We start from the raw sequence: 22,913 nt of genomic DNA, 5'->3' as shown, positions 1-22,913 counted from the left end.
AACCCTGTTCACACAGGTTATATACAGATGATCAGGTTTTTAAATACATCAGATAGGGATTGCATACATTAGTTAGGACTGCTCTGATAAGGGTATACCGTGAAGATTGGTAGAGCAGCTTAGTATACATTTTTTGCAAAAAACGTATCAACCAAATACCCTGTTTTTTACATCTTTTACTAGCACTTGCGGATTACTGCAACATTTTTTCAAACTGAGTGTTTTTGGTTTTACTATTCTCTTTTGTGTCTTCAGGTTTCTTGGTGGTGTGTGAACATGATCATACAGACTTGTTCACTGTGCAAGTAGCCCATGTGTTCCTGTTTCCATAATTGTTCTCTTGTGTCTACAAGACTGGGGAGTTCCACCACTTCTCTTGGGCTATCTGCACAAAAGCTGTTCTACCCTGTATGCACACATGGATTTTTCCTCTCTGAACCCTGTTCACACAGGTTATATACAGATGATCAGGTTTTTAAATACATCAGATAGGGATTGCATACATTAGTTAGGACTGCTCTGATAAGGGTATACCGTGAAGATTGGTAGAGCAGCTTAGTATACATTTTTTGCAAAAAACGTATCAACCAAATACCCTGTTTTTTACATCTTTTACTAGCACTTGCGGATTACTGCAACATTTTTTCAAACTGAGTGTTTTTGGTTTTACTATTCTCTTTTGTGTCTTCAGGTTTCTTGGTGGTGTGTGAACATGATCATACAGACTTGTTCACTGTGCAAGTAGCCCATGTGTTCCTGTTTCCATAATTGTTCTCTTGTGTCTACAAGACTGGGGAGTTCCACCACTCCTCTTGGGCTATCTGCACAAAAGCTGTTCTACCCTGTATGCACACATGGATTTTTCCTCTCTGAACCCTGTTCACACAGGTTATATACAGATGATCAGGTTTTTAAATACATCAGATAGGGATTGCATACATTAGTTAGGACTGCTCTGATAAGGGTATACCGTGAAGATTGGTAGAGCAGCTTAGTATACATTTTTTGCAAAAAACGTATCAACCAAATACCCTGTTTTTTACATCTTTTACTAGCACTTGCGGGTTACTGCAACATTTTTTCAAACTGAGTGTTTTTGGTTTTACTATTCTCTTTTGTGTCTTCAGGTTTCTTGGTGGTGTGTGAACATGATCATACAGACTTGTTCACTGTGCAAGTAGCCCATGTGTTCCTGTTTCCATAATTGTTCTCTTGTGTCTACAAGACTGGGGAGTTCTACCACTCCTCTTGGGCTATCTGCACAAAAGCTGTTCTACCCTGTATGCACACATGGATTTTTCCTCTCTGAACCCTGTTCACACAGGTTATATACAGATGATCAGGTTTTTAAATACATCAGATAGGGATTGCATACATTAGTTAGGACTGCTCTGATAAGGGTATACCGTGAAGATTGGTAGAGCAGCTTAGTATACATTTTTTGCAAAAAACGTATCAACCAAATACCCTGTTTTTTACATCTTTTACTAGCACTTGCGGATTACTGCAACATTTTTTCAAACTGAGTGTTTTTGGTTTTACTATTCTCTTTTGTGTCTTCAGGTTTCTTGGTGGTGTGTGAACATGATCATACAGACTTGTTCACTGTGCAAGTAGCCCATGTGTTCCTGTTTCCATAATTGTTCTCTTGTGTCTACAAGACTGGGGAGTTCCACCACTCCTCTTGGGCTATCTGCACAAAAGCTGTTCTACCCTGTATGCACACATGGATTTTTCCTCTCTGAACCCTGTTCACACAGGTTATATACAGATGATCAGGTTTTTAAATACATCAGATAGGGATTGCATACATTAGTTAGGACTGCTCTGATAAGGGTATACCGTGAAGATTGGTAGAGCAGCTTAGTATACATTTTTTGCAAAAAACGTATCAACCAAATACCCTGTTTTTTACATCTTTTACTAGCACTTGCGGATTACTGCAACATTTTTTCAAACTGAGTGTTTTTGGTTTTACTATTCTCTTTTGTGTCTTCAGGTTTCTTGGTGGTGTGTGAACATGATCATACAGACTTGTTCACTGTGCAAGTAGCCCATGTGTTCCTGTTTCCATAATTGTTCTCTTGTGTCTACAAGACTGGGGAGTTCCACCACTCCTCTTGGGCTATCTGCACAAAAGCTGTTCTACCCTGTATGCACACATGGATTTTTCCTCTCTGAACCCTGTTCACACAGGTTATATACAGATGATCAGGTTTTTAAATACATCAGATAGGGATTGCATACATTAGTTAGGACTGCTCTGATAAGGGTATACCGTGAAGATTGGTAGAGCAGCTTAGTATACATTTTTTGCAAAAAACGTATCAACCAAATACCCTGTTTTTTACATCTTTTACTAGCACTTGCGGATTACTGCAACATTTTTTCAAACTGAGTGTTTTTGGTTTTACTATTCTCTTTTGTGTCTTCAGGTTTCTTGGTGGTGTGTGAACATGATCATACAGACTTGTTCACTGTGCAAGTAGCCCATGTGTTCCTGTTTCCATAATTGTTCTCTTGTGTCTACAAGACTGGGGAGTTCCACCACTCCTCTTGGGCTATCTGCACAAAAGCTGTTCTACCCTGTATGCACACATGGATTTTTCCTCTCTGAACCCTGTTCACACAGGTTATATACAGATGATCAGGTTTTTAAATACATCAGATAGGGATTGCATACATTAGTTAGGACTGCTCTGATAAGGGTATACCGTGAAGATTGGTAGAGCAGCTTAGTATACATTTTTTGCAAAAAACGTATCAACCAAATACCCTGTTTTTTACATCTTTTACTAGCACTTGCGGATTACTGCAACATTTTTTCAAACTGAGTGTTTTTGGTTTTACTATTCTCTTTTGTGTCTTCAGGTTTCTTGGTGGTGTGTGAACATGATCATACAGACTTGTTCACTGTGCAAGTAGCCCATGTATTCCTGTTTCCATAATTGTTCTCTTGTGTCTACAAGACTGGGGAGTTCCACCACTCCTCTTGGGCTATCTGCACAAAAGCTGTTCTACCCTGTATGCACACATGGATTTTTCCTCTCTGAACCCTGTTCACACAGGTTATATACAGATGATCAGGTTTTTAAATACATCAGATAGGGATTGCATACATTAGTTAGGACTGCTCTGATAAGAGTATACCGTGAAGATTGGTAGAGCAGCTTAGTATACATTTTTTGCAAAAAATGTATCAACCAAATACCCTGTTTTTTACATCTTTTACTAGCACTAGCGGATTACTGCAACATTTTTCAAACTGAGTGTTTTTGGTTTTACTATTCTCTTTTGTGTCTTCAGGTTTCTTGGTGGTGTGTGAACATGATCATACAGACTTGTTCACTGTGCAAGTAGCCCATGTGTTCCTGTTTCCATAATTGTTCTCTTGTGTCTACAAGACTGGGGAGTTCCACCACTCCTCTTGGGCTATCTGCACAAAAGCTGTTCTACCCTGTATGCACACATGGATTTTTCCTCTCTGAACCCTGTTCACACAGGTTATATACAGATGATCAGGTTTTTAAATACATCAGATAGGGATTGCATACATTAGTTAGGACTGCTCTGATAAGGGTATACCGTGAAGATTGGTAGAGCAGCTTAGTATACATTTTTTGCAAAAAACGTATCAACCAAATACCCTGTTTTTTACATCTTTTACTAGCACTTGCGGATTACTGCAACATTTTTTCAAACTGAGTGTTTTTGGTTTTACTATTCTCTTTTGTGTCTTCAGGTTTCTTGGTGGTGTGTGAACATGATCATACAGACTTGTTCACTGTGCAAGTAGCCCATGTGTTCCTGTTTCCATAATTGTTCTCTTGTGTCTACAAGACTGGGGAGTTCCACCACTCCTCTTGGGCTATCTGCACAAAAGCTGTTCTACCATGTATGCACACATGGATTTTTCCTCTCTGAACCCTGTTCACACAGGTTATATACAGATGATCAGGTTTTTAAATACATCAGATAGGGATTGCATACATTAGTTAGGACTGCTCTGATAAGGGTATACCGTGAAGATTGGTAGAGCAGCTTAGTATACATTTTTTGCAAAAAACGTATCAACCAAATACCCTGTTTTTTACATCTTTTACTAGCACTTGCGGATTACTGCAACATTTTTTCAAACTGAGTGTTTTTGGTTTTACTATTCTCTTTTGTGTCTACATTGAGGACGTATTGCTTTCCAGAGCTGCTGGGGACGGCCAGTGGGCCCACAATGTCCACCGCGATCCTCTGGAAAGGCTCCTCTATCACTGGCAAAGGGATCAAGGAGCCTTAAGAGCAGGCCCCGCCTTCCCCACCAGTGGAAGCGCGGCAGCGCGAAACTGCCATCGTCCTTCTCTGTCCACGTTCTCCTTGCTGTACCCTGCACATGCTGTAATAAAGGATCACTGTTTTTCAGGACCGGTAAGTGCACTTTCATTTTTTCTTAACTGGATTACTTCCCCACTCTTTGACAGGTGACACAGGAGCGGCAGTAGTTTGTCAAATCTGTCCCCATCTTGGGCCAATAGATGTGTTGAGACAGCCGGGCTTTAGTTTTGCTGATCCCCAAGTGTCCAGCGAGTTGGATCTCATGAGCAATCCGCAACAACTTACCCCTGAATTGGTACAGGTGGACCAGCTGTCTTTCCCTCAACCACTCCTTTTGGGATTTTCCGGGTACTGTCTCCCGGTACAACCTCCCTACTTCCCAGAACACCCTCTCCTTATCAGTCATGGAGGTGGGCGTCTCGGCGAAGTGTCTCAAATTCTCCAGGCTCGCATCTGAGTGCAGAGCAGCCTGGAACTCCTGGCTAGGGGCAGCCAGAAGCAACATCAGGGTCCCTTTCCCACGGGAACCCTCTGGGACCTGCTCTGGGTCCATCTCTGGTTCAGTCACACATGTGACTGAGGAGTGTCCATAAGGCAGAATGTTATCTACGTTCCGGGAACTCTTACTGCGGGTGACAGCAGCTATGTAGGCTGTCTCCCCGGGGATTTTCACAGACCCATCAGCCGGAGCTGTTATAGGTACTACGGTACCTCTCCATCCATCCCCAAAATCTCAGGAGCAGTGCTACTTATGGGGCAGTTACCTTCCTCTGTGGCACTGGTCAGCTGCACGGGATCACCTTCCTCACGGTTCCCGTGCATCTCCCCATTTCCCTCAGCACCATCGCTTGCTCCTGTTAGGGGTTCCTCAGCCATCCCACCCCACAGGGTGACGTGGCTGAGCATTCCTGCACCTGTGAACACATCATCCTTACGAAATAAATGATGAGCAGGTAAAACATGCATATTTTCATCATCAGCATCATCAGTATTACCCTCGGCATTTTCAGAAAAATGATTATCAGGTACATCATTAATCAGTACAGCATTGTCAGGTAACAAATGCAATTTCCCATCGCTATCATTGGCATTCGATTGGGGAAGGGAGTCAGGGACATAATATGCAACCATCCGCCCCAAATCAGTTCCCAATAAAACATCAGTGGGCAAGTTATTCCGGTGTACCTCCCCGGAATAATCTCTTCAGGGGCTGCCAGTTTGGCTTGGATGAGGGTTTGTTCAGCCCCGGTGTCCTTGAGGCCTTTAGGGACATGGCCCCACACAGTGACGTGCAGCATGTTGTCATACACCCTCCCAACCGCCCCACGCACCAAAAGAACTGCTGCATTAGGCCCTGGAGCCTTGGCTCGGGGGTTCTTCTGCTTCTCTGGATAGTGGGCGCTGAAATGACCAGTCCGTTTGCAGGAAAAACACTGGCAAAGGTCGGTGGTAGGTTTTGGTGCTGTTGGCAAAGGGGACAGGGCCTCTGGTGAGTCAGCTGGCAGGGGTACTGGTGTTGGTTGCAGGTTTACCCCCTCTCCAGCCGGCGGTGACTGGATTCCGGACTTCCGATTTACGGTTGACCTCATAGGCGTCGGCAATCTGCGCTGCTTTATCCGTTTCTTTGGCCTCTCGGTCCATCACGAACTGTTGCACCTCAGCTGGGCACAGGTGTAGAAACTACTGTAGTCTTTGATCATCAGGTCTCCCAGCTGCTCAAAGGTGGTCACTGACAGTCCTTGGATCCACTGGTTAAAGTGGGTCCTGAGTCCATGCATCACATCGCTATAACTGTCGTGTGGGCCACGTTGGAGGTTCCGGAACTTTCTACGGTAAACCTCAGGTGTTAGCTGGTACTTCTTTATCAGGGCCTGCTTGATGGCCTTATAGTCTTCATCTTGGTCTGGCGGGAGAGATGCAAACGCTTCCAGAGCTTTGCCTTTTAGCCCTGGGGTCAGGTATCGGCATGCCACCGCACGAACACTGCAGGAAAAAGCCGAAGACTGCCGAGTGCAGTGAATTCCGCCGGAAGGTAATGAGTGGTCCAGGAAGCAGATGTGGCCGGGAGACAGCGGGACGGGAGGACGCTGGACAGGTACTGTAAGTATAATATTTATAATATTTATTATTAATTTTATTTTTTCTTTTACAGGCCCTGGACCCGAACTGTAACACGGGTCCTGAACATTACAGTTCGGACTCGCCCATCCCTACAAATCACCACTTCTGTATTTATCACCCATTCCTGATTTTGGCTTACAAATACTGAGGTAAAATACTGAGTGTGTGAATGTGACCTATGGCTCTATATTGGCGGGAGCAGAAAGGATGGAGCAGTCATTTTTTTGTATGGAACTTCATGTTGGTGAGCTATGAGGGGTGATATTGGTTAAATTAAACTGTATATTGGGCTGAAAGAGTAAATTTTTTAACCCCTTAGTGACCGGGACAAATTTTTGAAATCTGACCAGTGTCACTTTATGTGGTAATAACTCTGGAACGCTTCAACAAATCCCAGTGATTTTAAGATTCTTTTTTCGAGACACATTATACTTTACGATAATGGTAAACTTAAGTCAATATGTTTTTTGTTTATTTATAAAAATATTTGAAATTTGAGAAAAATGTTAAAAAAATTAGCAATTTTCAAACTTTTAATGATTATCCCTTTGATCCAGATAGTCATACCACAGCAAAACATTAATAAATAACATTTCTCGCATGTCTGCTTTGCATCAGCACCATTTGTAAAATGTTCTTTTATTTTGTTAGCATTTTAGGAGGTTTAAAAATGTATCAGTAATTTTTTATTTTTTCAAGGAAATTTACAATATTTTTTTTTTAGGGACCTATCCATGTTTGAAGTGCCTTTAAGGGTAAAATTCCACGTTCCGGATTACTGGCGCTTTGGACGGAGCGGAATACTCGCTCTGCCCAAAGCGCCGCCCCCTTCTATACGCGCGATGATTCCGGATGTGTTCATTGCACACATCCGGGATCTCCGCACCTCATTCATAGGGCCCTGTGATTTACCTTGCGGCGACGCAGCGTCGCGCAATGTAAACGGACACGCTGCGTTCTAAAAAGATGCGCCGCATGTCCGGAAACGCAGGGCCGCCAGATGCGTGTTCGCACGCATAGTGGAGACAGGATTTCATAAAATCCCCTCCACTATGCTGTAACATCTGGACACTGCGGATTGAACGCTGCGGCTGTATGCAGCGTTCAATCCGCAGCTAAGCCGGATGTAATCCAGCATGTGAAAACATACCCTAAGGGTTCCATATATTGGTAAACCCCCAAAAGTTATACCATTCTAAAAACAGCACCCCCTAAGATATTGAAAAATGCAGTCAGATAGTTTATTAACCCTTCAGGTGATTTTCAGGAATTAATGCAAAGTGGCGTGACAGAAATGAAAATGTGTATTTTTACCACCTATATGTCGCTTACTTCTGAATAGGTTACAACAGCCGTAAGGACATTAAGGCCTCTATTTGGCCGTGAATTGCCATGGCAAATATCAGGACCACATAGTCATTATCTCGGGGTGTCAATGGGGATAAAGAGGAAGCCCCCACACTCTGTTAACCATTTATATGATGTAGTCACTATTGACAGCAGCATCTAAGGGGTTAAACAGATTTGGACGGTGCAAACACTGATCATGGCTAATGCAGCAAGTTGTCAGCTATAGTGTATAACCGACAGGTGCTGGATTGTCACCTGTATGTGGAGGCTATTCTCTTATATCTCAGGTCAGTTAAAAGATGTATTGGCAGTCATTAAGGGGTTAACATGGGACTGAATATTAGAGGGGGCTGCAGAGTGATTGAGCTTTTTGAGAAGCAAGCTGAAGAGTCTGCTAGAGGGGGTTGATGGCAGTGATATTTTTTTTTCTTTAACAGAGTTGCACTATGTGTGTGTGTATATATGTGTGTATCTACTATATAATTGTCTAAGGGTCACTTCCGTCTTTCTGTCTGTATGTCACGGATATTCATTGGTCGCGGCCTCTGTCTGTCATGGAAATCCAAGTCGCTGATTGGTCGTGGCAAAACGCTAACGACCATTGCCACGACCAATCAGCGACGGCCATAGTCTGGCAGCGAAATGGCTGCTGCTTTACTGCCCTGCAGTCAGCGCTGAGCGCTCACACAGGGTTAATGCCAGCATTAACGGGCCGCGGTGTAACGCACTCCGTTAACGCAGCTATTAACCCTGTGTGATCAACTTTTTACTATAGTAAAAAGATCTAATGTTACAAATAATAATAATAATAAAAAAAAGGTTATTCTCACCTTTCAACGTCACGCCCTGTCCTCGGCAGTGCTAGTGGCAGGTTCCGGTGCCAAGGATGCTATGCGAGAAGGACCTGCCATGACGTCACGGTCATGTGACCGTGACGTCATCACAGGTCCTGCGCTCACACCAACCCTGGGACCGAAAGCTGCCGCGTGCACCGGACACAGGCGCCAGGAATTCAAGGGGCCCTCGGAAGGTGAGTATATGTTTATTTTTTATTTTAAGTCTTTTTTAACCACGCATATAGTGCCCACATTGTTATATACTACGTGGCCTCTGTTACATACTGCGTGGGCTCTGTTATATACTACATGTATGTGCTGTATACTATGTAGCTGGGCAATATACAACGTGACTGTGCAATATACAATGTGACTGTCCAATATACTACGTGGCTGTGCAATATACTACGTACTCTGTGTTATATACTACTTAGCTGTGCAATATACTATGTGGCTGTGTCGGTTCTGTTATATACTACGTCGACTGTGCAATATACTACGTGGTTCTGTTATATACAGTGGGGCAAAAAAGTATTTAGTCAGTCAGCAATAGTGCAAGTTCCACCACTTAAAAAGATGAGAGGCGTCTGTAATTTACATAATAGGTAGACCTCAACTATGGGAGACAAACTGAGAAAAAAAAATCCAGAAAATCACATTGTCTGTTTTTTTAACATTTTATTTGCATATTATGGTGGAAAATAAGTATTTGGTCAGAAACAAACAATCAAGATTTCTGGCTCTCACAGACCTGTAACTTCTTCTTTAAGAGTCTCCTCTTTCCTCCACTCATTACCTGTAGTAATGGCACCTGTTTAAACTTGTTATCAGTATAAAAAGACACCTGTGCACACCCTCAAACAGTCTGACTCCAAACTCCACTATGGTGAAGACCAAAGAGCTGTCAAAGGACACCAGAAACAAAATTGTAGCCCTGCACCAGGCTGGGAAGACTGAATCTGCAATAGCCAACCAGCTTGGAGTGAAGAAATCAACAGTGGGAGCAATAATTAGAAAATGGAAGACATACAAGACCACTGATAATCTCCCTCGATCTGGGGCTCCACGCAAAATCCCACCCCGTGGGGTCAGAATGATCACAAGAACGGTGAGCAAAAATCCCAGAACCACGCGGGGGGACCTAGTGAATGAACTGCAGAGAGCTGGGACCAATGTAACAAGGCCTACCATAAGTAACACACTACGCCACCATGGACTCAGATCCTGCAGTGCCAGACGTGTCCCACTGCTTAAGCCAGAACATGTCCGGGCCCGTCTGAAGTTTGCTAGAGAGCATTTGGATGATCCAGAGGAGTTTTGGGAGAATGTCCTATGGTCTGATGAAACCAAACTGGAACTGTTTGGTAGAAACACAACTTGTCGTGTTTGGAGGAAAAAGAATACTGAGTTGCATCCATCAAACACCATACCTACTGTAAAGCATGGTGGTGGAAACATCATGCTTTGGGGCTGTTTCTCTGCAAAGGGGCCAGGACGACTGATCCGAGTACATGAAAGAATGAATGGGGCCATGTATCGTGAGATTTTGAGTGCAAACCTCCTTCCATCAGCAAGGGCATTGAAGATGAAACGTGGATGGGTCTTTCAACATGACAATGATCCAAAGCACACCGCCAGGGCAACGAAGGAGTGGCTTCGTAAGAAGCATTTCAAGGTCCTGGAGTGGCCTAGCCAGTCTCCAGATCTCAACCCTATAGAAAACCTTTGGAGGGAGTTGAAAGTCCGTGTTGCCAACCGAAAAGCCAAAAACATCAATGCTCTAGAGGAGATCTGCATGGAGGAATGGGCCAACATACCAACAACAGTGTGTGGCAACCTTGTGAAGACTTACAGAAAACGTTTGACCTCTGTCATTGCCAACAAAGGATATATTACAAAGTATTGAGATGAAATTTTGTTTCTGACCAAATACTTATTTTCCACCATAATATGCAAATAAAATGTTAAAAAAACAGACAATGTGATTTTCTGGATTTTTTTTTCTCAGTTTGTCTCCCATAGTTGAGGTCTACCTATGATGTAAATTACAGACGCCTCTCATCTTTTTAAGTGGTGGAACTTGCACTATTGCTGACTGACTAAATACTTTTTTGCCCCACTGTACTACGTGCCTGTGCAATATACTACGTAGCTATGCAATATACTACGTGGCTATGGTATATACTATGTGGCTCTGCTATATACTACTTCGCCGACCAATATACTACATAGCTGTGCAATACACTACGTAGCTGTGCAATACACTACGTGACTGTTATATACTACGTGACTGTGCAATATACTATGTGCCTCTGCAATATACTACGTGGCTCTACAATATACTACATGGCTATGTTATATACTACAAAAATGCCCAGACTCATTAAGCGGTAAGCCAAGCGCCATCACCCAGCTACCTGTATACCACTCCATTACAATATACTAACAAAGGAGAAACATAAGAGTTTTATGGTAGAAAAACTTCTGACAAATCTTTATTAATCCAATCACACGTATATTGACAAACAGTTTTTAAAAAAATATATATGATGGTAAAGGACACCAATGAGCAACATACAGCACCATATAAATATGAACGTCCAACGAAAAGGAGCAAAAATATATGAGGTAAATAACCCTATCCAATAGTGTGTCCAAACATATCCCCCTCTAAGGGGAGGACAACACAAGTTCTGTCCCAATGGCTAATGCATGATAATGTCCACAGTTCATAATAGCTCCGTCTCACATGCTACCATGTAGATACAAAGTTATAACATAGGTATTAGACAGAAAGAATAAGGGTTAACCTTACCGGTGCCGTAATGCGCAACTGGACGCACCCCGACGTACGTTTCTCCACTTTACAGCATGGCTTTCTCAAGGGGAGGTCTCATGTCGTGTATGTAGTATTTTGCCCATGTGGGCATTACTATATAAGGAAGACGATACGGCACTTATATATACGGTTCAGAGAACATTTCAAATCAATCTCATCAGGCAAGGGGGTACCTAGGCTAATTAGCCATATTCAAGAAGCACATGGGGGGAACCCCAGTGTGATGACATTTGCCGGCATTGAGAAGGTAACGTTGCCTGCAAGAGGAGGGGATCCCCATAATCTCTTACTAAGGCGGGAGGCGAGATGGATCATACAAACAGGAGCTATGGGTCCGGTAGGACTGAATTATAGGGTTGACATGTCGATATTTTTGTGAATTAAGTGACCTTTTGCGCTATAATGTATTGCATTTTCATGAATGTGCTCTGCTTTTTGATTTCCAGATATGGTTCTTTGTCCGCATTTTGTGTCTGTCTCGTTAGTTTTATTCTTGGTATCCTTATTGTTGATAATAATTTTGCGATGCTCCATGTTTTGATGGTATCTAGAACTTGTTCATATGTTCTGGTAAAATTCCAAGTAGAATTGGGAGACGTACCGATGGTTATTCGTTGTGATGATAATTGTGGGTATGGAGTAAATATCTTTATTTCTCATGAGTAATAGTAAAACTAACCTTATGCTGATATAGGCATAACCTAGCAATAATAATGTCATTGTTTTTAATTGTTGCTTTTTTAAGTATTTCGTGTGGTGGAGGGGCGGGCCGGGATGGGAAGGGTTGTTCATTGAGCACATACTTCTTCCCACGTCACGTCCACCCACCCACTGACCCGTAGAAGCGCCAGATCGGCGCGAAACGGCCGTCGTTTGGACCTGTCACTCTGTCATATGTACACCCCCGAGCCGTGAAGATTTTATCTGAATAAAGGCTTATCTGTTTTAAGAAGATCAGTGAGTGCTGCAACTTCCTTTTTGTTCGTGAAATGAATCTGTATGCTTCTTTGGCTAAGCACCTGAGATCGAGTGGCCAGCTCCAGCTGTAAGTCGGAGTGTTCGGCAGGTGGACGTCCTGGTGTTGCGGTCAGCTGTTCTCTTCTTGAATTACTATATATATATATATATATATGTATGTGCGTGTGTATATATATATATATATATATATATATATGTGAATATATATATATATATATATATACAGTACAGACCGAAAGTTCGGACACACCTTCACCTTCATCAGGAGCTGTAGTACACATTGCAGCAGCGGCTTAGTGTTGGGGAATCAGGTGCTGTAGGACACATATGGCAGCAGCGGCTCAGTATTGGGGTATAGGGTGCTGTAGGACATACAGTACAGACCGAAAGTTTGGACACACCTTCTCATTTAAAGATTTTTCTGTATTTTCATGACTATGAAAATCGTACATTCACACTGAAGGCATCAAAACTATGAATTAACACATGTGGAATTATATATGGAGCGCCCCCAGACACAGGGCCAATCTGGTTTGGTTCTGAGGCTGTCACGGTGGCTAGACCCGGTCTGTGACCCTGCTAAGGGGCGTCCAATAAAGGTGGTACAGTCTGTCAAGGGTTCGTGACGCCACCTGTGGTGTTCGGTCAGGGTGACCGGCGCTGCTGTGGGGTCCGCTGGGGTGATGGAATGGCAGCTGGATGGTATAAATTCCCACAGTCGAAGTATGTCCCCAGGGCTTCCCAGTAAGGTAGATGGTGATGGTGTAAGGCGCAGTCAATAACGAGGACACAAGGTTGCAGTCTCTTTACCTCTTTACCTTCTTTACTGAAGGCTTCAGGATCCTCAATCCAGAGTACGCTTAACAGGGCTCTCTGAGACCGGCCGGTCCGATGGGCACATCCAGAGTTTCCCTTGCAGATGGAAATCGTTGCCTACCACTAGCACCTGTGTGTTGTAGTCCTACCCTGCTGAGCATTCGGAATAGTCCTCACAACTGCTATTCTCATTCGTTCGTTCTCTACAGCTCTCTCGTTCTTTGGTTCCAGATGTTACTAGTTTCTAACGTCCCCCAGGTATGTTATGGCTAGGACGCCACCCGTATGATGGGAAGGCTCGGAGCTTTTCCAGGACCCTAGAGATGCCCCTCTCCACTCGTTGCCCCCTATGTCTTCGTAGGTGTAGTAAGGTAGACAGTCAACCTATAATTAACTGTCCTGCGGAGTTCGAAGTAAGGCCTAAAGTCAGTTACTCCCGCGGTGTTCCGGCCACCGGCTATGCGCCTCAGTAAGATGTTGCCTCTGTCTCACGGCATGAATCCTACTGGCTCTCCTTTGTGCTTGATCTCGTTTACACTGTTCCACAATATCCTTCCATTCGTGTCTCTTTCCTGGATACCGCCACGGGGTGTGCAGGTTCCGTTACGTTCTGCTCTGTTCGCTAGGCATCTGCCAGGTTCCCACGCCTGACAGGGACCCCCCTGTGCCTTCTCCCTGTAACACCCCCTGCCACGGGATGTTGCCTGAATCCAACCCAGTCAGCTTCTGACTAACTTCCTCCCCAACCTCTAGTTTTACCAATGTGAGGAGTGGCCCAATAAATAAAGCCTTTTGCTCCCCCTAGTGGCCGGACTGTGAAGTGTAATGTGTTCTGGTGATACCTGGTCAGGAGAACTCCTTAGTGCCATCAGACGTACCATCACTCCCCTTAGTGGCAGAGTGTCATACTGCAACGACCAGGTCTCTGGGGCGCTGCACTTACTTAACAAAAAAGTGTGAAACAACTGAAATTATGTCTTATATTCTAGGTTCTTCAAAGTGGCCACCTTTTGCTTTGATGACTGCTTTGCACACTCTTGGCATTCTCTTGATGAGCTTCAAGAGGTAGTCACCGGGAATGGTTTTCACTTCAAAGGTGTGCCCTGTCAGGTTTAATAAGTGGGATTTCTTGTCTTATAAATGGGGTTGGGACCATCAGTTGTGTTGTGCAGAAGTCTGGTGGATACACAGCTGATAGTCCTACTGAATAAACTATTAGAATTTGTATTATGACAAGAAAAAAGCAGCTAAGTAAAGAAAAACGAGTGGCCATCATTACTTTAAGAAATGAAGGTCAGTCAGTCCCAAAAAATGGGAAAACTTTGAAAGTGTCCCCAAGTGCAGTGGCAAAAACCATCAAGCGCTACAAAGAAACTCGCTCACATGAGGACCGCCCCAGGAAAGGAAGACCAAGAGTCACCTCTGCTTCTGAGGATAGGTTTATCCGAGTCACCAGCCTCAGAAATCGCATGTTATCAGCAGCTCAGATTAGAGACCAGGTCAATGCCACACAGAGTTCTAGCAGCAGACACATCTCTACAACAACTGTTTAGAGGAGACTTTGTGCAGCAGGCCTTCATGGTAAAATAGCTGCTAGGAAACCACTGTTAAGGACAGGCAACAAGCAGAAAAGACTTGTTTGGGCAAAAGAACACAAGGAATGGACATTAGACCAGTGGAAATCCTTGCTTTGGTCTGATGAGTACAAATTTGAGATCTTTGGTTCCAACCACCATGTCTTTGTGCGACGCAGAAAAGGTGAACGGATGGACTCTACGTGCTTGGTTCCCATCGTGAATCATGGAGGATGAGGTGTGATGGTGTGGGGGTGCTTTGCTGGTGAAACTGTTGGGGATTTATTCAAAATGAAGGCATACTGAACCAGCATGGCTACCACAGCATCTTGCAGTGGCATGCTATTCCATCTGGTTTGTGTTTAGTTGGACCATCATTTATTTTTCAACAGGACAGTGACCCCAAACACTCTTTCAGGCTGTGTAAGAGCTATTTGACCAAGAAGGAGAGTGATGGGGTGCTATGCCAGATGACCTGGCCTCCACAGTCACCAGACCTGAACCCAATCGAGATGGTTTGGGGTGAGCTGGACCGCAGAGTGAAGGCAAAAGGGCCAACAAGTGCTAAGCATCTCTGGGAATGCCTTCAAGATTGTTGGAAGACCATTTCAGATGACTACCTCTTGAAGCTCATCAAGAGAATGCCAAGAGTGTGCAAAGCAGTCAGCAAAGCAAAAGGTGGCTACTTTGAAGAACCTAGAATATAAGACATAATTTCAGTTGTTTCACACTTTTTTGTTAAGTATATAATTCCACATGTTAATTCATAGTTTTGATGCCTTCAGTGTGAATGTACAATTTTCATAGTCATGAAAATACAGAAAAATCTTTAAATGAGAAGGTGTGTCCAAACTTTTAGTCTGTACTGTATATACAGTATATACAGTGGGGCAAAAAAGTATTTAGTCAGTCAGCAATAGTGCAAGTTCCACCACTTAAAAAGATGAGAGGCGTCTGTAATTTACATCATAGGTAAACCTCAAATATGGGAGACAAACTGAGAAAAAAAAATCCAGAAAATCACATTGTCTGTTTTTTTATCATTTTTTTTGCATATTATGGTGGAAAATAAGTATTTGGTCAGAAACAAACAATCAAGATTTCTGGCTCTCACAGACCTGTAACTTCTTCTTTAAGAGTCTCCTCTTTCCTCCACTCATTACCTGTAGTAATGGCACCTGTTTAAACTTGTTATCAGTATAAAAAGACACCTGTGCACACCCTCAAACAGTCTGACTCCAAACTCCACTATGGTGAAGACCAAAGAGCTGTCAAAAGACACCAGAAACAAAATTGTAGCCCTGCACCAGGCTGGGGAGACTGAATCTGCAATAGCCAACCAGCTTGGAGTGAAGAAATCAACAGTGGGAGCAATAATTAGAAAATGGAAGACATACAAGACCACTGATAATCTCCCTCGATCTGGGGCTCCATGCAAAATCCCACCCCGTGGGGTCAGAATGATCACAAGAACAGTGAGCAAAAATCCCAGAACCACGCAGGGGGACCTAGTGAATGTACTGCAGAGAGCTGGGACCAATGTAACAAGGCCTACCATAAGTAACACACTACGCCACCATGGACTCAGATCCTGCAGTGCCAGACGTGTCCCACTGCTTAAGCCAGTACATGTCCGGGTCCGTCTGAAGTTTGCAAGAGAGCATTTGGATGATCCAGAGGAGTTTTGGGAGAATGTCCTATGGTCTGATGAAACCAAACTGGAACTGTTTGGTAGAAACACAACTTGTCGTGTTTGGAGGAAAAAGAATACTGAGTTGCATCCATCAAACACCATACCTACTGTAAAGCATGGTGGTGGAAACATCATGCTTTGGGGCTGTTTCTCTGCAAAGGGGCCAGGACGACTGATCCGGGTACATGAAAGAATGAATGGGGCCATGTATCGTGAGATTTTGAGTGCAAACCTCCTTCCATCAGCAAGGGCATTGAAGATGAAACGTGGCTGGGTCTTTCAACATGACAATGATCCAAAGCACACCGTCAGGGCAACGAAGGAGTGGCTTCGTAAGAAGCATTTCAAGGTCCTGGAGTGGCCTAGCCAGTCTCCAGATCTCAACCCTATAGAAAACCTTTGGAGGGAGTTGAAAGTCCGTGTTGCCAAGCGAAAAGCCAAAAACATCACTGCTCTAGAGGAGATCTGCATGGAGGAATGGGCCAACATACCAACAACAGTGTGTGGCAACCTTGTGAAGACTTACAGAAAACATTTGACCTCTGTCATTGCCAACAAAGGATATATTACAAAGTATTGAGATGAAATTTTGTTTCTGACCAAATACTTATTTTCCACCATAATATGCAAATAAAATGTTAAAAAAACAGACAATGTGATTTTCTGGATTTTTTTTTCTCAGTTTGTCTCCCATAGTTGAGGTCTACCTATGATGTAAATTACAGACGCCTCTTATCTTTTTAAGTGGTGGAACTTGCACTATTGCTGACTGACTAAATACTTTTTTGCCCCACTGTACATATATACAGTATATATACTTTTTTTAAAAAATTTTTACATAGAAATGTATATTGAAGGGGGCTAAAAAGTTTTGATTTTAGAGGACCTGACTTATGTTAAGGGGGAGTGAGCTGTTTTTTGACGATTTTGCAGGATGTGAATTTATATTGGAGGGAGGTGAGGAAAAGGAGTGTAATTTTACGTATGGACTATATTTTGGAGGGTAGTAGGTTTTTGTTTTTTTACGTGAGACTGGATGTTGTAGGGTGCTTAAAATGAGTGAAGCAATGGTTTGTAGGATGCTATTGTCTGTTGGACAGTAATGAAGTAAGGGGGAGTTGAGGACCTAACAGAAGCAACTCAATTTCAGACAGGATCTATGCATGATGTGAAAAACACAAACAATTACATGCTAAAGCAACAAAGAATTTAATCTCGCCCTTGATGTAAACCAGGTAATTTTCTGGTGTGGAGAAGCCCAGAGTCTCGTATCTGCCAGACGTTGATATTGTTTGTGAAGGAAGGGGATTCCAGTTTCAATCTATAAAATTAAATCCTTTATTTCACAATTAAAATAGATATGGCCACACTAAAATATGCCTAGGTCAATATGATGGCCAGCAGACCAAGTTTAAGAACGCAGCAGTCGTTCAAAATGGGTCTGGTTTCACCTCCCTGCACCTCTTATCCCCAATCATGCCTAGCTAGGCATTTTTAGTGTGGCCATATCTAGTTTAATCATGAACTAAAGGATTTGATTTTATGGATTGAAGCTGGACTCCAATCCGTCACAAACAATTTCATGCTGAAAGCTGACTGCACAGGTATCTGCACTGGAAGCCGTGTGGGATGTGCGTGGGCAGGAGGATGAGAGTTTAAGAAAATAGTGGGGGGTTTTTGTATGTTTTATTTCTGAGTTAACAAATATGAATACACTATTTAAAGTTGATAGGTTTATATTAGAATAAAATACATAATAAAGTTTATTTTTCAAGAAACTAAAATATTTACATACCCAATGGAGTGCTCAAATCTGTTGTGGGAAGCTCCTGGAAAAACATAATATTGGCCACCAAGCTGTTTAACATATCGCAGACGCTGGAACTGAGGAGTGTCTATAAAGCAGACTAGCAAGGGATGTAATTCAATATGTCCATGTACCGGATCATTAAAGATCTAGTGCAGGGAAAGAAAAAACAAGGTCACAATTTCCAGAATAAGTAATTTTTTAAATAGAAAAAATGACACTTGATATATGTATTTGAGGTCCTACTATAGTGTCTTACATTAGAAGACTTTACATAAAACCAGAACTGAAAAACTAAACAGGCATTTATGAAAAGTTTTGATCTAACGTTTTTTTATTGGTAAGTGAAAATGATGCAGAAAAATAACATCACGGATCTTGCTGAAAGGACCTTTTGGAGACGATGGCATTGTGGAAAAAACCACAGCTTTTACATTTTGCATTACAGAAAGCAAAATCTACCAAGATTTTTTTTTTCATCACATAGATCTCTTCTCCACATTAATTCTCGTAATTGGGTTATCACATTTTAGCACATAAATTTATTTGAATATAAAAGTTTGTCAGCACTGTGGTCATCATTAGCAACACTCATTTTGTGGATGTTTTTTTATCTTGCTATTTGTTAATGTCCTTAATTTTCTATTTAACTTTTGATCAGTCATTTTTTGTCCTAGCACGATTTTATCATTATCATATTTTTTCTTTGAAGAGTACCTGTTATATTGGATAACACTTTTTACCTGCAGATATAGTGTTAATTTAAGGTTAATAGCGTAATGAAAGGTGCCCAGCTACCATACTGAAAGTTCGGCACTTTGGAGAAAATAAACTTTTTTCCTCCTGGGAGCTGCTAGGTTTCAGTCATACAGGTGCACCTGCACGGCAAAGTTACCTCTCAGGATATAGTGAGCAGCAGCTGTAAGCATTCCCGTCACTTTGACACCCGGCTCTGCACAAATGCAGTGCAAAGCCAGCTTTAGGGTACTCTCACATCTAAAATTGGTGAGTGCAATGTGAGAAAAAAATTGCATTGCACTTGTAGCAATATAATTCAGTTAGGCAGTGTTCATTTGCAAGTTTTTTCTCACTTGGAATAGGGGTGAAAAATTACAGCATGCTGCGTAAAGCGGCCGAGACTCACCAATGCAAGCCAATGGGTGCAAGAAAAAAATTGCACGGCACACGGACCATGCGTGTGCCATGCGATTTTTACTTAATCTTTTTTTAACACATCCATCTCATAGGAAACCCGACACTTCATCAGTCGAATACAGTGATTTCACAGCTTGAAACTTCAGAATAGTGTAGATATAGTAGACGGAAAGTGAGATGTATAACTAGTCCAGGGTGTGTCCAGCCTTCTGTACTGGTATTTAGTTAGAAAATAAATAAAATTTAAAAAATGGCATGAGATCCCCCCTAATTTTTATTAACCATCTGAGGAAAAGCAGACAGCAGAAAGCTGGTCTTAATAATCTGGGAAGGGGGCAATAAACATGGAGCTTCCCAGGCTGTTAATATCAATTCATAGCTTTCTGCATAACTTTTACTGGTTATTAAAAAAGGGTGACATCCCCCCCAAAAAAAGACGTGGGGTCCCCCTATTTTTAATAACCATCAAAGACTATACAGATAGCTGCGGCCTGATCTTAATAGGCTGAGAAGGGGCCATGTATATTGTCCCCTCCCAGACTAATATCACCAGCCCTCAGCCTCCTCAGAAATGGTGCATCCATTAGATGCGCCAATTCTGGCGCTTAGCTTCGGCTGTTCCCACTTGCCCTGGTACATTGGCAAGTGGGGTAATAGTTTTGGGGTTGATGTCAGCTGTTTTATGTCCGCAGACATTAAGCCCAGGGGTTAGTAATGGAGAGGTGTCTATAAGACACCCCCATTGCTAACCAGGTAAGTGTAAATCAAAAAACACACAGAGAAAAGTTCTTTAATTGAAAAAACACTCCCCAAACCTGTTTACCCATTTATTACCTTAAAACATCAAACATTCCAAAGGAGTTTGCCGTAAATCCATCCCACATCCCTTGACAATCTCCAACTCTGCTGCATCCAAATGGTGTATTGAGCAGTGTGTAACATATATACTCCCTTAAAAACATATAATTTTATTTAGAAATAATCTAAAAATAACACTTCCCAGTGAATACAGAAAAAAGGAATACAATAACGAATCCAATAGTGCACCTGTCCTCACAAATGCCCTACACTCACCTGCTATCCCTTCCTAACAGTGGAGGTTGGCACCCTGATAGATGTTTTGGCGCCCCCACTCCGCGACGGCTGACACCTGCTATCCCTGTTAATGTAACTAGTCAGCTAAAGGAGGGAAAACAATGAGCAATAAAAAGAGATGAAGGAAGATATAAGGTAAAGAAACTAAAGGTGCACTAAAAATAGATATACCGTCCTCCCTCAATGACATCCCATATTGCACAGCGAGACACTGAGACAAAAAATACATAAATAATAGTATGCTCACAGCGTTTCAGTGTCACGGTCCCAAAGTATATACGCACGGGACATGGCTATGTGCATAGAAGGCGAGATGACAGTGGGAGGACTGGTGTACAAATAGCAAAAGACCCGGTTCAGTCTAAATTTGACAAAATGCACAGTAGTAACCCCTTGGTAGACCGGTCAGTGTATTTCAGAGTGTAAAACAATATAATACGTCTCAGTAAAGCTGTAGCATAATACTATATTGATAGAGGAAACCCAGAGGAATATTATGGGCTACACATTGGGTAAACTACACAACATCTAGTGGGCTTACATGACCAGTAGTGGGTACCTATGTAAATGCATAGTCAGAAAAAGACAAAAAATAGATAATGTCCACAGCAATCAGTAAAAGGGGTATTGACCCAACACTTAACACTTAGCTGTCAATAAAACACCCCGACGCGTTTCCCAGTCATACGGTTCCTCAGGGGGCCAGGATGATAATAAACCAGAGGTCATAGATACAGGTGCCCTGATGTCCAGGCAGACCTGACTAGATCCTAGAGGAAGGAGATTTATATAATAGCATGTGTCACCTATTGACCAATCGGCAGGGGACAGCCCCTTCCTCCTCCCAGAATCCGGAGACACCGGGTATGTTTAATCAAAGTCCATGGGTACGGACCACTGGATAAGCCCATGTCCATTGTAGTGTGGGGTTCCCGTCCCCAATCACACAAACACAGATCATTAATTATGCAAACAATAAAGATCATACCGCACCGGACACCGATCCCAGAAAAACGCTCCTAACCACATGGTTGTAGCAGGGCACCGCCATTGTGTATCTAAGACGCCAAAAATCTGCGCACGCGTACAGCTCCAATGCTACGCTACGGGGCAGCGCCTGCGCATTCGGACCGGAAGGATTAAGGGCCACATCGCGCATGGTCCGTGCCGTGCCCCGCCATGTTTGGTGCGTCCGTACAGAGGCGGCGCCTGCGCACCCGATACCAGCCCTGTGGAGCGCCTGACTGTAATGCGGCGCCTACGCACTGGGATACAGCGCCAGAGCGCGCACAGTCTGTGCCAGGCGCCGCCATGTTCGGTAAGTCCACACAAAGGCGGCACCTGCGCACTGGGGCCAGAAGGGTAGACCGCCGGAGCCCACGCTCATGTCACGTCTGTCACTATGTTTTGGCTCGCATGCGGAAACTGTAGGGTTAACCTAGTGTGGCTGAGCCCGGCTCAGACTATGTGGGCTCCGGCGGTCTACCCTTCTGGCCCCAGTGCGCAGGCGCCGCCTTTGTGTGGACTTACCGAACATGGCGGCGCCTGGCACAGACTGTGCGCGCTCTGGCGCTGTATACCAGTGCGCAGGCGCCGCGTTACAGTCAGGCGCTCCACAGGGCTGGTATCGAGTGCGCAGGCGCCGCCTCTGTACGGACGCACCAAACATGGCGGGGCACGGACCATGCGCGATGTGGCCCTTAATCCTTCTGGTCCGAATGCGCAGGCGCCGCCCCGTAGCCTAGCATTGGAGCTGTACGCGTGCGCAGATTTTTGGCGTCTTAGATACACAATGGCGGCGCCCTGCTACAACCATGTGGTTAGGAGCGTTTTTCTGGGATCGGTGTCCGGTGCAGTATGATCTTTATTGTTTGCATAATTAATGATCTGTGTTTGTGTGATTGGGGACGGGAACCCCACACTACAATGGACATGGGCTTATCCAGTGGTCCGTACCCATGGACTTTGATTAAACATACCCGGTGTCTCCGGATTCTGGGAGGAGGAAGGGGCTGTCCCCTGCCGATTGGTCAATAGGTGACACATGCTATTATATAAATCTCCTTCCTCTAGGATCTAGTCAGGTCTGCCTGGACATCAGGGCACCTGTATCTATGACCTCTGGTTTATTATCATCCTGGCCCCCTGAGGAACCGTATGACGGGGAAACGCGTCGGGGTGTTTTATTGACAGCTAAGTGTTAAGTGTTGGGTCAATACCCCTTTCACTGATTGCTGTGGACATTATCTATTTTTTGTCTTTTTCTGACTATGCATTTACATAGGTACCCACTACTGGTCATGTAAGCCCACTAGATGTTGTG

General features: G+C 43.5%; 1 protein-coding gene across 2 annotated transcripts in view; it reads right to left on the bottom strand.

Annotated features, from left to right (window-relative positions):
• Positions 1-22,913, bottom strand: part of LOC138664932 (deoxynucleoside triphosphate triphosphohydrolase SAMHD1-like) — a 415,941-nt gene that overhangs the window by 335,270 nt on the left and 57,758 nt on the right. For both annotated transcript variants that reach the window (XM_069751981.1, XM_069751982.1), the window contains exon 3: positions 18,329-18,489. In XM_069751981.1, coding sequence (XP_069608082.1) covers positions 18,329-18,489 — 161 coding nt within the window. The remainder of the gene's footprint in view (positions 1-18,328; positions 18,490-22,913) is intronic.

This window comes from Ranitomeya imitator, chromosome 2, assembly GCF_032444005.1.
Source record: "Ranitomeya imitator isolate aRanImi1 chromosome 2, aRanImi1.pri, whole genome shotgun sequence".
Lineage (NCBI taxonomy): Eukaryota > Metazoa > Chordata > Amphibia > Anura > Dendrobatidae > Ranitomeya > Ranitomeya imitator.
Note: the sequence above shows the minus strand (reverse complement) of the source record. Positions and strands in the feature narration are given on the sequence as shown.